Raw genomic sequence first — 12,848 nt, 5'->3', positions numbered from 1 at the left:
GACTAGCACATAGCACATACCAATAAAGGTCTACCCTAAGTATTCTGAGATTGAATTAACTTTAAAATTTAAACTGAATAAATGAATTAATTTTTAAATTTAATTAAAGCAATTTACTCTATATAATTTACAATCCAAGTTTTATACTTTAATAAAAACATAAAATCATAGAAATCAATGCAGCTATAATACTTTCAAAGTTTTTTTTTCTCTGAACTCGTTAGGCAATATTAGCATTTTTCATATCAAAAACATCCTCTGTATGAGTTTGTGTCTAATGGAAATTAAAGAAAGATAAAATGTAGAAAGAAAGCCTAGTGTGTACTTCAACTGGACCATGTACTTTAACTCTGAGTAGATTAAGTTACGAAGGTACAAAGAAGCACAGAAGGAGGAAAAAATCTGGATGCTGTATTTACATGTATTCTAAGAAGTTGCATAGCTTTTTATTTCCCTTGTTACAGAAATAAAACCTCTGCAAATTAACTTGATGGCTGCTTGAAAGGATTAATTCAGAAACACAATACCTTAGAAAGACTAAAAGCCCTGGAATACCTTTCCAAAAGCTTCCCAAACTATAAAAAAATGTAGCTTAAATTCTGTGATTTAAAGATAAATATTTATTTTAAAGGCTTCTAGGAGGATTTTGTTCATTGCAAAATTCAGTAGATACTTTTGTAACTTTTCTCTGCTTGATCAGCTACGCAGTAGCATCCTGAACTATCAATTTTCTGAGGTGGAGTTTCACACATTAATTCAAATGAACAAGTTTACAGAGTTCATGAAAATAATTTTTACTTCCACCTACACACCACCTACACTACCATCCTCCAAATGTAGGAGGAACATCCTAATATTTAAGGTATGGGTCTCTAGTTTTAGCCCTTTTATTTTAGCACATCCCCAGCAATTGAAGAGATCCAGGGTACTGCTAACTTTTATTCCCCTTGAACAAGCATTTTCTTTGTGTTTGAAATGTCATTTTATGTAGTCAACCATACTGGACTTTTTAGATAGTAATATTTACTGCACCCTGTAAATAGGGGTAGTAAGTGTTAATACTGGAGGTGCAGAAGACCTTAGTAGAACAACTATCAGTCGCTGTATTTTGAGTTATACATTCAAGACATATTTCAAGTTACCAAGGTGTCTTTTGTATGATAGCTGTGCCCGTTGTTTGCAAGGGGAGCTGAAGAAATGTCTGTCTTACAGACCTGCTCTGAATCCTTCCGTGATTTGTGTTTATACCTCTCTTTTTTCAGCAAAGGCGGGAAATGTAATTAGTGTAGAATGACAGCTACAACAGTCCCAGAAACAGGAGATTGATTCCCACCATGGCTAAAAACCCCCCTATGCCATGTGTGTAATCAGGCCCAGTTTTTGAGTTCTAATTAACTTTATTAATGTTTAGTGCAGGAAGTACAAAGGCAACTTAAACAAGGATATAAAAAGCACTGGAGCATTGAAACACGGGTTTCGTGTAACTGACTCTTCTTGAAAGACATATTTTTCAGCATTTTGCAAAGAAAAATAAAGTAATTTAGAAGAAAGATATTAGATTCTTAATACACTCATATTAAGGAAGCTTTAAATAACAAAGCAAAGAGACTAACAATAGCTCCCTGCTTGGTAACACTGGTACCAACTCTTTCTGATGTGCAATTAATAAATACGATAGCGAACACGCAACCCTGTACAGTGACAGTGGGATAAAAGAGATGCAATCACTTGCAAGACTCCTGTTATGCCAGCAGTAAGACTTTATGGGCTACTGGAAAATGAGTTTGTGAAAAACCAATTGAAAAAATCTTCTCCATTACATGTTCCTTTTATAGAAACATATTAATTCGCAAGTGAAAAGATAAAATATTACACTGGTAAATAACTGTGAAGACATTTTCCCCCACTAAGGACACAATTGCAAAATCTTGCAATCAAAGCAATTGTATATATTATTTTGATATAATAATCATAATAACCTTTAAAGCAGTGATATATTAATTACACATAAAGTATATTATTTGCATAGATTTTTTGTTTACTGCCCATGGATTACCATTTGGTAAATACATCTATAATTCCTCAAGCTTTGGTGCTCTTTGATGAGCTCAAACTGGAATATGGCTGATAGTGTATATTACTGTAATTGAAAAGGACACTATAATGATACATTTTTGGTGCTTTAGCCTCCTAAATATAAAAATTACAGTAGAAAATATAAGAATACCTTTTTTGTTATTTATTGACCCTATTCCCAGGCATGATGATTTAAAAATACTTAAAAGATATTCCTATTTTCAGAAGCACTCAAAACAGATGGTTAGCAGCCTGTCCACTAGAAAGATTGTGCTTTGGAACAATTTACTGTTTATCTTCTTCCGATACTTTTCAAATTATTATTAAGTAAAAACATATAATAAAAAACAATCTTGCAATTATCCAAAACTATAGTATTGTTTTCTATAGTCTTGCAAATAAAGTTTAGAAGCAGATCCTTCATCCAGAGAGAAGTCAGGAAGTCAGAAATATGTAACGTCAAAAATGGAAAATTATTATTTCTTTAAAGATGTAGTGTAGGCTATTGTTTTTAACTTTTATTTAATCTGTTATATGATTATTCTATAGTGCTCGCAGTCTTGCCAAGAGAGCTTCTACTTCTGGAATGGCTTCTCCCTTAGGAGGGGACCCGATACGATCCATTTTCTTTTCTTTGCCACCTTCTCCATGACAGGCTTCCTTTCTCCCAACAGCCCTGTTCAACACCTTAGAACTTGTTTCCACATCATATGTAACTTCTTTGGTGACTGGGCTTCTTGTCAAGTTTAAAGTGATACTGTGGTGTGAACACGGCTTCTCTGGCTGTCCTTTCTGGTTCTCTGCAGAGACAAATCAAACAAACCTTGTTTCATATCAAAATACTCAGTTTCAATATTCTGTAATATAAAAAGATCTCTTGATCAGAGAAATTTTACATGCAGATGATGTGCTACAAGGAGTAATGAATGCCAAGGAGGTAAGACAAAATATATTATCCACTTCAAAAGCAGTGGACTAGGTCCCTTGGAAGTGATACAGACTTTACATGTCTTCATTAAATTAACACCCATATTTCTTACAAAATCACGGATATAGCATGACAGGATCCTCCTTTCTTACTGGAGTCAAAGAGGTACCTAGCACCTCTCAGTGTCTTCCAAGGTTTTACCTCATTAATTACATTTCCTACATACTTTTTAATTGTTCAAATTTTAAAATGTATTTTAAAATCTTTTTAAATTTAATTATCCATTGTTATACTTTTTTTTCCTTTGGGAACTTCTAAGCAGCTAAATAATTTCAAGAAATTGCATAATTCACTATTTTTTGCTAAACATCACTGGCATTGCCTGTCACACAAAGTTGCACTCAGTTAATATCCAGGCAGGAGTTTTGCAGGTTTGGCATGTATTAATAGACAGATTTCTTTTTCTGTCACTCCCCATCCCCCTTCCAGATCAAGTGACTGTTTTCCAAACAAGCATATGAGTGGCTTCTCTCATAGATCTCAAACTTTTTAAAAACAGGCCTACTCAATATTCATGTAACCTTGAGCAAACCTTTAAAATGCCTTCAACACACTTGACATGACATTTAAAGTTTTTTGGTTATTCGCTGAAAGATGTTCCATCATCCCAATAGTAATGACTTTGGAGCACAGGCAGTCACTCATGACAGTGTGTTTTATGTGAGTGCTGAAAATTCCTACCGAAAACAGCTTGTACATTAAAAGGCAGCTGCTGAAGATATTTACTGCACTGTCATTCCCTGACCAGGGGCTCTCGGTGATGGATGAGGATTTTACACACTTTCTTGGACAATCTCAGCGAATTTTGTAAGTACGATCACCTTTTGGGAGGTGGGAAGAAAATAAATACCTCCTTTCCATCATCTTCTAAATCAGATAAGCAATTCTTAATTAAAATTTCTTAAGACAAATTTGGCACTTAGCTGAAAAACATATTTTTTTTTTTCACTATGGAAAATAATTTGACCTTGAATATGCAGCAGCGCAGTGTTCCTGAATCACAGGAGGCCAATGACTGGTTATGAACATAGCTTTATAATTACATGTAATAAACCCATCATATATAATTAAAATATCTCCTGTATGTGCACTCTTAAATGTCCCATTCTGCTTAAATGTTTATGCTTATTGATTCTGAACACATATTTGCAAGCAGATAAAAGCATGCTACCTGTGTCAATATACAAACTACCAGCTGCACCACAGACCTTCCTGTTTACATTCAATCTAGGGGCAGCAGGAAAAATAGTTGGTGTTTAAAAATCAACACTTTTAAGTATAAGAAAACCCACTGTCGTATCATCATCAGAGATGAAGCATAGTTGTTGGATTTTAAAAAAGTCTAAAAGAAATCAGGCACTGAAAGTAAGCTTCTCAAATGTACCACCAACCAAATTTTAGCTATTTTGCACTTCAGCAGTCCTCACCCAAAAATGTAAGGGTGAATTAGGTGTGGTGAATTAGACTATATAACAGACATGGGGAACTCTCATTAATTTCACCGTAAAATCCAGCAATAAAATCCCCCAGCTTCTCATAGTGTATACAGGGCAGAGTAGAGGTGCCTTAGAGTGAGACTCACAACTGCAGCCTAAGCAGGGAGCTGCTGCAAGCTAGCTATTAATAAGTAGTAGCTCATGGGATCTATCCAAACTCTTTCACCACTTTGAAACTCAGTAAGTAATTGAAGCTTTCACTTCAGCGTGTCCCACAAATTGCTGCCTACAATCTGGAATTGTTGTGTAGGAATAGGACAGAGTAAAGCTGAAGACAGCTGTGCCTTTTTTCCCCCCTTAAAACAACAGCAGTTGTGAATTTCTAGGCACCGACTAATAAGTGCAACACTTAAACAGCGTTTCCCTTCACTCTGAAGGGTCCTGCAAAAATGAAAAATGGCATTAGGAAAGTGCCTTAAACAGTGTTTCATTTACGTGAGCAGGTTTTTTTCATCTCCTTGATGATGTCAAGATTCACTAGAAAAATCACAGTCACGCTAGTGATTAGCAGCATTCCTTACTAATGAGAACACTTTGGTCTCAGACATGTTACAAATAATATTGAGCGGCTAGAGTAAATGAAAAAAAATAGTACTTGGACACATATTTTATCTAAATCCAGTATTATCATCTCAAAGTTGTTATTTCAGCTGCTTTCTAAATCAGGTGGCATCTTTACTGCTTATGTTCTTCAGTCAAGGAGGAACTTCACAGAGCATTGCTCTGCCTAAGTGCAAGTCCAGTATTAGCAGATGTGGAGGTAGATAGTGCCCTGCTTAGCAAATTGGCTGTTGTGAATTTCATTCAGAAACACTGAACTTTGCTAGGCCTGGCTCAGAAAGCATACACATTTACTTACAGCCCTAGATTTCACTTCAGTAAGTGTGCATGCAAAGAATTAACCACTGTATTACTTGAGGTATATGTGCTGCTCGTGGCATTCTTATCAGAGCGAAAGATGACTTTTCTTTAAATCAAAGTGTAAAATTACTTAGGCACTATCAAGGTAAAAAGTCTCACTAATTCCTCACTTTTTTATTTTAAATTAACATAAATTAATTTATGTTAAATCCAAACTCTTAAGCACTCTATACTGCTTCACACACTGATTCAAAACTTGTATGCATTGGTGTTTTGGTACCACATCCATTTTACTGCCTTGACTTGGGATTGTAACCTCACCTCCCTCAAATCCTGTGCTATAGTGGTGAAGCCAAAGAAGTTAATTTTCAACCTGTCAGTGCTGAGGTGAGTGGTTTAAAAAAAACAGTGCATCTTGCATGTGAATTCAGAAGTACATGACTGCAAACTGCTGCAGGTTAGCATGCAGCTTTGACCACAACTGTGGAAAAAACAGACTTCCTTAGTTCCGTACGATAAAGGCTATAAAGCATATAGTTATTACTTGCAAGAAAAGCCAGAAATCAAGATTAACTGACAAAGTACAAGAATAAATAGCCATTAATTTACTGCTATTAGACATTAAAACCTTGAACCACCAGAGTAATGATGTTCTGGAATTCACATATATACATGCGAAAGCAGGAAACCATAACCAGTCATAAGCATGAATTTGATCTGTTTTTGAAGGCTGTATTTGATATAGCTGCCCAAACAGCCAGGACATGGCTTAGTGACATTGGCCACCTATGTTTCCAGAAAAAAGGAACGCACAGAAAATCCACAAACCATACCGGTTTTAACGGACTTTCCTAAAATGTTTTGAACCATTACATCATAGACATACATTAATTTGTTTTCTGCTTTTGACAATAAATTATATTTGAAACAAATTATGTATTTACTCACATGTATTGGTTCAAATACACTTCTAAAGAACTGAATATAATTAAACACACAGAAGGTTAAACAAAAACTACTCATGGAAAGGCACTTCTGCATGAATTTTTGTTAAGAAGAAAGCTTACATTTCTGGAGATGCACTATTTGTCCACCTACTGTAGCAAGGTGTACCTTCCGGCAGTAGCAAGACAAAAAGAAATCAGACATTAAAAATCACTAGATAAAGACAGAACGTATTAATTTCCTGTATATACTGGAAGTAGTTGAGACAAGTTTCTACTGTTTGGTCACTTTCAACAACTGAAATTTGTCATTCACCCATATCATAACAATCACTATGCAGATTTAAAAAAAATCATTAATTTTGAATTAATTATTAAGTTTTCTAAATGCTCAGGTTATAATAGTTTTGATATAGTTTTGACTTTACTGCTAGTGAATGCTTCCAAGCACGGGTTAGGCAGAGATCATATTGTCTACTATGAAAGTCTCAGTGTCCAGATTCCATGATATTTAAATTTTTTCTTTCCCTTGTTCAATATTGAACTTTTGTGCATCCTCCAGACCTATTCAAATGCAGTTTTTGCAGATATTAATTGTTCGAACATTGCTGTTAATCAAAAACATTCCCAAGCCATATTCACAAAACCTAGAGCCAAATAGTTACTATCATCTAGATACAAGACTTATAACAGCAATGCTCAGGAAATTCAGATGACAGAAAATTGTGCTTAAAATAGCTGTCCACAGTTGAAATGGTGTCCTAACACAGCACAACTCATAACGGTATGCTTATAACCTATTAAAGGATACATCATATTCAGAAAAAGGAAATTGTGCCCTAGTATCTGAAAAAAAAAAATCAGTAGTATGAGACTTGCCTGCTGTGAACTTGGGGAAAAAAATATGATCAGTTGGAGATTTTAAAATCCTACACAATAGTGTAATATATTACCTTTAATAGAGAACAAAAATGATTGCAAGAGACTCACTAAAGTCGACATAGATTTTTTTAAAACAACTAATAAATATTTACCATTAAAAAGGATGTTGAAAAGCTTTATTTCATCACAGTTTCTCAGTAAAAGTCTTGATACTAAGGACATATTTTGGTTTTATGTAAATACTTGTAGACTGATTGAAAAATAAAGTTGTAAATACAATAAAGAGAACAGCACTGCGTGGCATTATATGCTTGTATTACAGTCATACATCTAAATGTAGGACATGACAAAACTGTAACATAAAAAGAACAATTGCAGTTACAACCTCATTACATCTCTTACCAAGTTAACAGGGAAAAATGCTCAAAAACCCAGTGGAATATTTCTGATCTTGCTGACTTGTGCCTCACATGCTAATTCATATTCTTGAAGCTATGTCTATGCCAACATTTTCTAAAGCCCACCCATACTGACATTACTGGCAATGCAAATTATTTTTGCATTATAAGTCATGACTTGTCATTTAACTCATGTCCTAGACAACACTCTGAAGGACTTTCCCCATACCAAAGGGGTTTAGCTTGGAAAAGGTAACAGCCTGAGCCATAACTCTTACCACTGGCTCCCCAGTTTGGTGCCATAGTTTGTCTCTGGTTCCTCATTCCTGATGCATGGAACTGAAATTCTCAAAAAGCAACACCATGCTGATGCTGTACTCATGTATTTTCCCAGCAAAACATCGGGGAAAAGATCCTTCTCAAAGCTTGCCTTTTCCCTCAGAACCAGAATTTAGACATAATAAGAAAGACTGCTATAGCTAGAAGGTCCATCCGTATTACATAAGATCATTCATGAAAAAATAGGATAGCTTCTTTCTGGATGGTTTAATGGAAAATATTTTAAATACTTTTTATTGATTTCACGTTTTTGCAACAATATCTCTGACTGACAAGGGTAGGCTTGAAGAATGTCCCTGGTAAAAGGAGCACTGTGTCTTGTTATGACTTATTCCAGTTCTAACCTGCAGCTTCAACCCTAATCCATAAAGGAATGTGAGCTGTACTCAAAAGAACTTTGCTTGATAAGCAATTTCTTACACCTTTGTATTTAATACTAAGTACTCACAACTCTACTGATCTAAAGCAGGCAATAACTCATGAGACATGAAAGTGTTACTGATATTTGGAACATTCCTTTTTTAAACTATGCACGTATCATTTATTATTTACTGTTGTTCCTGAGTGTTGCATTAAAAAGGTGTGAAACATAAGGAAGAAACACTATCAGTAAGCTCAATTTAGATGAGACAGTTTTCAGAAATAGTGAATATAGGGGGTTTATGTGCATTTCAAAGGCAAGAAATGAGTACATCAACACACAGTGTGACTAATACAGAGAATTTAGAGAAACTACATTTCAAAGACAGTCAATTACAGACTGTGAGCAAAGAAATTTTTGACAAGAGGAACTATGCTGGACCAGCTCCCTTTTACTTGGCCCCAAAGCAAAGCCTTTAAAAATTCTTTTAATCCCTTTTGTCCCTATATTTTCTCAAAGACTACTTTAAGTTCCTGCTGATCACTCCATTCAAAGTTTTAACTATCTTTTCTGAAGACACTTTGCAATTGCAATGAGTTTGAACCAATTTCTCTGTTTAAACTAATATATTCTCACCTGTGATAAGACAATGACTTTTTTTTACAAGAAATGCAACTTTCACTTACTAGGATTTTAACAAAAGTCTTGAGCACCTGTCAAGATGATAAGAGAACAAGAGAGTGGATCAAGCTGCTGACAGAAATCACCCAAGGTCAGTGAGAGAAGAATCCTCTGCAGGTGTCTTCTAAGACAACTGTTTCAGACTTAGGAGTTTGGCATCCTTCCTATTTCACCCTGAATTACAGTTAATTTTCAGGGTCTTTTAATGCATTTTTCCCCAAAAGAAGGCACATTTGGCAGTTTCTAGGAAAACTGCAAAATTGAAATTTCCAAAACAGAAATCTGCTTTGTGGTCATTAATGATTTTTAGAGCACATGGTTTGAAATATTCTTGAAAAACCAAATTCTAAGTATCTTAATTTCAAAATGGATAAATCATAAGTCATAACTTTAGTATTAATAACTAATAAATTAATCTTCTTATTTATGTCAGACAAAGGCAGTTAAAAGGTAAATATTGATCTACATGAATACCAGAGGCATGGGGTCTTCAGGCCCCAGAGGGCAGAAACAATCCACAGCCTAGGTGTTTATAGGATTTCTCTCAAGGTACAAATAGGACAAACATCAACTTTTTCTCTTAAGTCAAAAAGTAGCAGGGAAATGACAATAAAACTGGAAGTCAGCATATTTTATAGTATTTTAAAGTCCTGAAATGTGGTTTATTACTTATTTTATTTTGTTCACAGCTATATTGCAGCTTGCATTCCAAACTATCTTTAGAGTTAACAGTCAAAAATGATGAATGTCTAAGTTAGTGACCTGTGACAAGATACACAGAGGTCCATAGTCTAAAGCTACCCTCTTCAGCTGATAATTAATGTAGATCACACATACTAAAATGCCTTCGAGCAGCAGACACATTTAGTCTCCAAACCTGTCTGCAAATCAGCTCCCTATAGATGAATTCTGCTTTCAATGTGCACTTTGATGAAAAAACTTCAGGAATATGCATAAAGACTGCTGTCATCAAAGGAAAGCCACTAGCAGATGCAATAGGGAATGATAAGCAACATGCTGATGAAAATAACTGAAATGGAAAAGAAACACAATTTTGTCTTCTTTTACCAACCGTTGAGGAAAAACACAGTAGGAAGCCTCCTTCCCCTGGAAAATAAAACCCACAACAAATCCAAACAACAAAGCAAATCATAAAGACTGACCCTGACCTAATATTTATGAGATTCTTCTCACTGCAGTTCTAAATGTTGTTATTGCTTCTGTTGAGTATATACTATTTAGCATACACATGGAAAAAAACCCCAGACAAACAAGCAAAACCCACAAAACCCCACAAAAAAACATGCCCCATTCCTAGAGAGGTTCAAGGCCAGGCTGGATTGGGTTCTGAGCAACCTGATCTAGTGGGTGGCGTCTGTCCCCATAGTGTGAGTGTTGGAATTAGATGACCTTTAAGGCCAGTTCTGCCCCAAACCACTCTATGATTTTATGTCTCGTCTTGGGCTGGCTATACGATGCTTGTATCCCCAGTGATCTGTTCTGTTTATGCTGGACATTACGTTTTGCACCTTTAAGATGGGTTCAAGAGTGAAGGGGCAAAGAAGAAGCGCGCAGTTTGTTTTCAGACGCTGCACTCACTCGTCCACATTCCTGCTCCTGGACTGTGCTGTCTGCAGCATGGACAGAGGGACAGAGCCCTCCTTTGCTCCTAGTTAGGTTTTAGCTAGCTGAGGCAGAGAAGTTTCCTGGACCGTGGCTTTTTTCTTTGTCTTGGAACTGTTCAAACCTGCTCTGGACTGAAAATCCAGAAAAACACTGGCAGCTCACACCTGTGTCCTACCATGGCCCAGGATGTGGCATTTTCCAGCACAGGAGGGACTGATAAGAGACTGAGTGAGTCGAGCTGCAGCCCACGACAAGGACTTTCTGAATTTGCCATCTCTTCAGAACAGTGAGACATTTTATTGTTCCATATTATTAATTTTTCCACATTTGTGAGTACTTTGCTTGTTAAATAAACAATATAAACAAATTTTTCCGCTTTTCTTGAAGGAGATTTATGTCTCCAAAACTGGGGGGCATGCTTGAATTTGCTTTCTAGAGGGACCCCTTCAGAAGTTTCCTCCCAAATTTGCCTTAAACCAGGACATGTATCTATTTCTAGTAATTGCCTTTAAAGTTTGATACTATTAATATTTCTTATCCACTACTCTTGATATCAAATGTTTACAAGATATTCCCTAGCTATTCCAGTTGCTTCTACAAATCCATACAATTTTTATTTCTTATTTTTTACCCCGGACTTCCATTACCAGGTTTATACCAGCAATGAGAGTACTGGTAGATTGAACTGATTTAAGTTTGAATACAAATACTTTGCAATATCAGATCAAACCAACGGGAAAAACTATCTTTCTCTCATCATCTGTTGCTCTTTTCTCCTAAGGAATCAAACTACTTCTGAGCTAAAGGGAGATAGATCTACAGAGTCCTGGAAGTACTTTTGGGAATGGCATAAAGAGGAGAGGCTAGAGCTGAAAGTAAATTAGGTGGGTATTAGTTTTAACAGTTGAATAGAAACACAGTCTCCTCACATAGCTGTAAGAGGCACAGGACCAACATCCTGGGGTAGCTCTTGCCCACACAGGTCACAGTCACCGAGGGCTGTCATTCACTATTATTCAAAAGATTGCAAGAATAGCATATGGCTCTCAGGCTGCTCTAACTTTAAACGTTTTTAAAAGAGGTCTCTGGAAGAAGAGCAACAGAGAGCACTACATGCTGTTAATGCTATGACAGGGAAGAGTGTAGTGATTTACTAACCTGGACAAGTATTTATGAGAACTCTGAATTCTAATCTGTGCTTCTTTATAGCATGGGTGCTTTTTAAGAGAACAGAAAGAGACCTGACTGTGAAGTTTAACTTGTGTAAACTAACATCCAAGATTGCCTTCATGAATACACTGGATGGAAATGGAATGAAGACAAATCATCCTAGCTCATGTAACTTTCATATTATTATTATGGTCCTTACTTTCCTCTGACAAAGCTCTGCAGAAAATAATTGAGAGCATGCTAATGAGCAGACTGTAACCGTGGAACAGGAAATAGTACATTTTCAAGAAGATTCCTCTGCAAAAGTAAATATTGGGAAATAAAGGCAGAGGAAAAGTTATTCATCTCTCCCTCACTCTCCAAGATTGCAGAAATATATTTCTTTGATGTTTCTTCTCTCTGTCTTTATATGATGCTCTAATTAATGCTATGTGCTTTCACCTAATTATTCCCTCACTTTGGGATAGACTAATTTGGCCTAGTTCATGTGTGGAGAGAGATGGAACATAAAAAAATGCTTCTACTCTGCACATGATCCAGCCATATGTGTATTTGACACTAACAACTGTACTCTGCAAGTGTGACAAACTGCTCTGAAAAGGGACACTGATTTCAACAGTCTCTGAAAGAGGAATTATTATTTTAAAATGGCTTTTACCGACTCCTCCAAATACCACTGAATTATCACAAGACAAATTCAAGCTACATTACCATGGGTAATTAATCCAGTCATTGTGAATTCAAAATGCTGTGTTTAACATCACTAATGGTATGCACTTTTTATGCAATGAGCATATTTACTGCCCTATATTTGACCAGTTAAACTCTTAGCAGCCACTTTGGTATGTTAAAATCAACAGAAGCTAACTGTAGTACTTCCTCCTTCTATTCCTAATCAATTGCACTCAAATACTATTTAGTATTCACCAGATAACAAAGGTTAATCTTACCGTGTAGGAGGGGTTTTTATTTAAATTTTCAAAAATCTAAAATACAACTCACCTTTGCACGTACAGAAAAAAAACC

The 12,848-nt window shown here is 35.8% G+C and overlaps 1 protein-coding gene across 3 annotated transcripts in view; it reads right to left on the bottom strand.

Annotated features, from left to right (window-relative positions):
* Positions 1-396: 396 nt before the first annotated feature.
* Positions 397-12,848, bottom strand: part of DIAPH3 (diaphanous related formin 3) — a 201,959-nt gene continuing 189,507 nt past the window's right edge. For all 3 annotated transcript variants that reach the window (XM_030958150.1, XM_030958160.1, XM_030958168.1), the window contains one exon: positions 397-2,876. In XM_030958150.1, the coding sequence (XP_030814010.1) occupies positions 2,620-2,876 (257 nt within the window). In that variant the 3' untranslated portion in view covers positions 397-2,619. The remainder of the gene's footprint in view (positions 2,877-12,848) is intronic.

This window comes from Camarhynchus parvulus, chromosome 1 (assembly GCF_901933205.1).
Source record: "Camarhynchus parvulus chromosome 1, STF_HiC, whole genome shotgun sequence".
Classification (NCBI taxonomy): Eukaryota; Metazoa; Chordata; class Aves; order Passeriformes; family Thraupidae; genus Camarhynchus; species Camarhynchus parvulus.
This window is presented reverse-complemented; position numbering and strand designations above follow the sequence as displayed.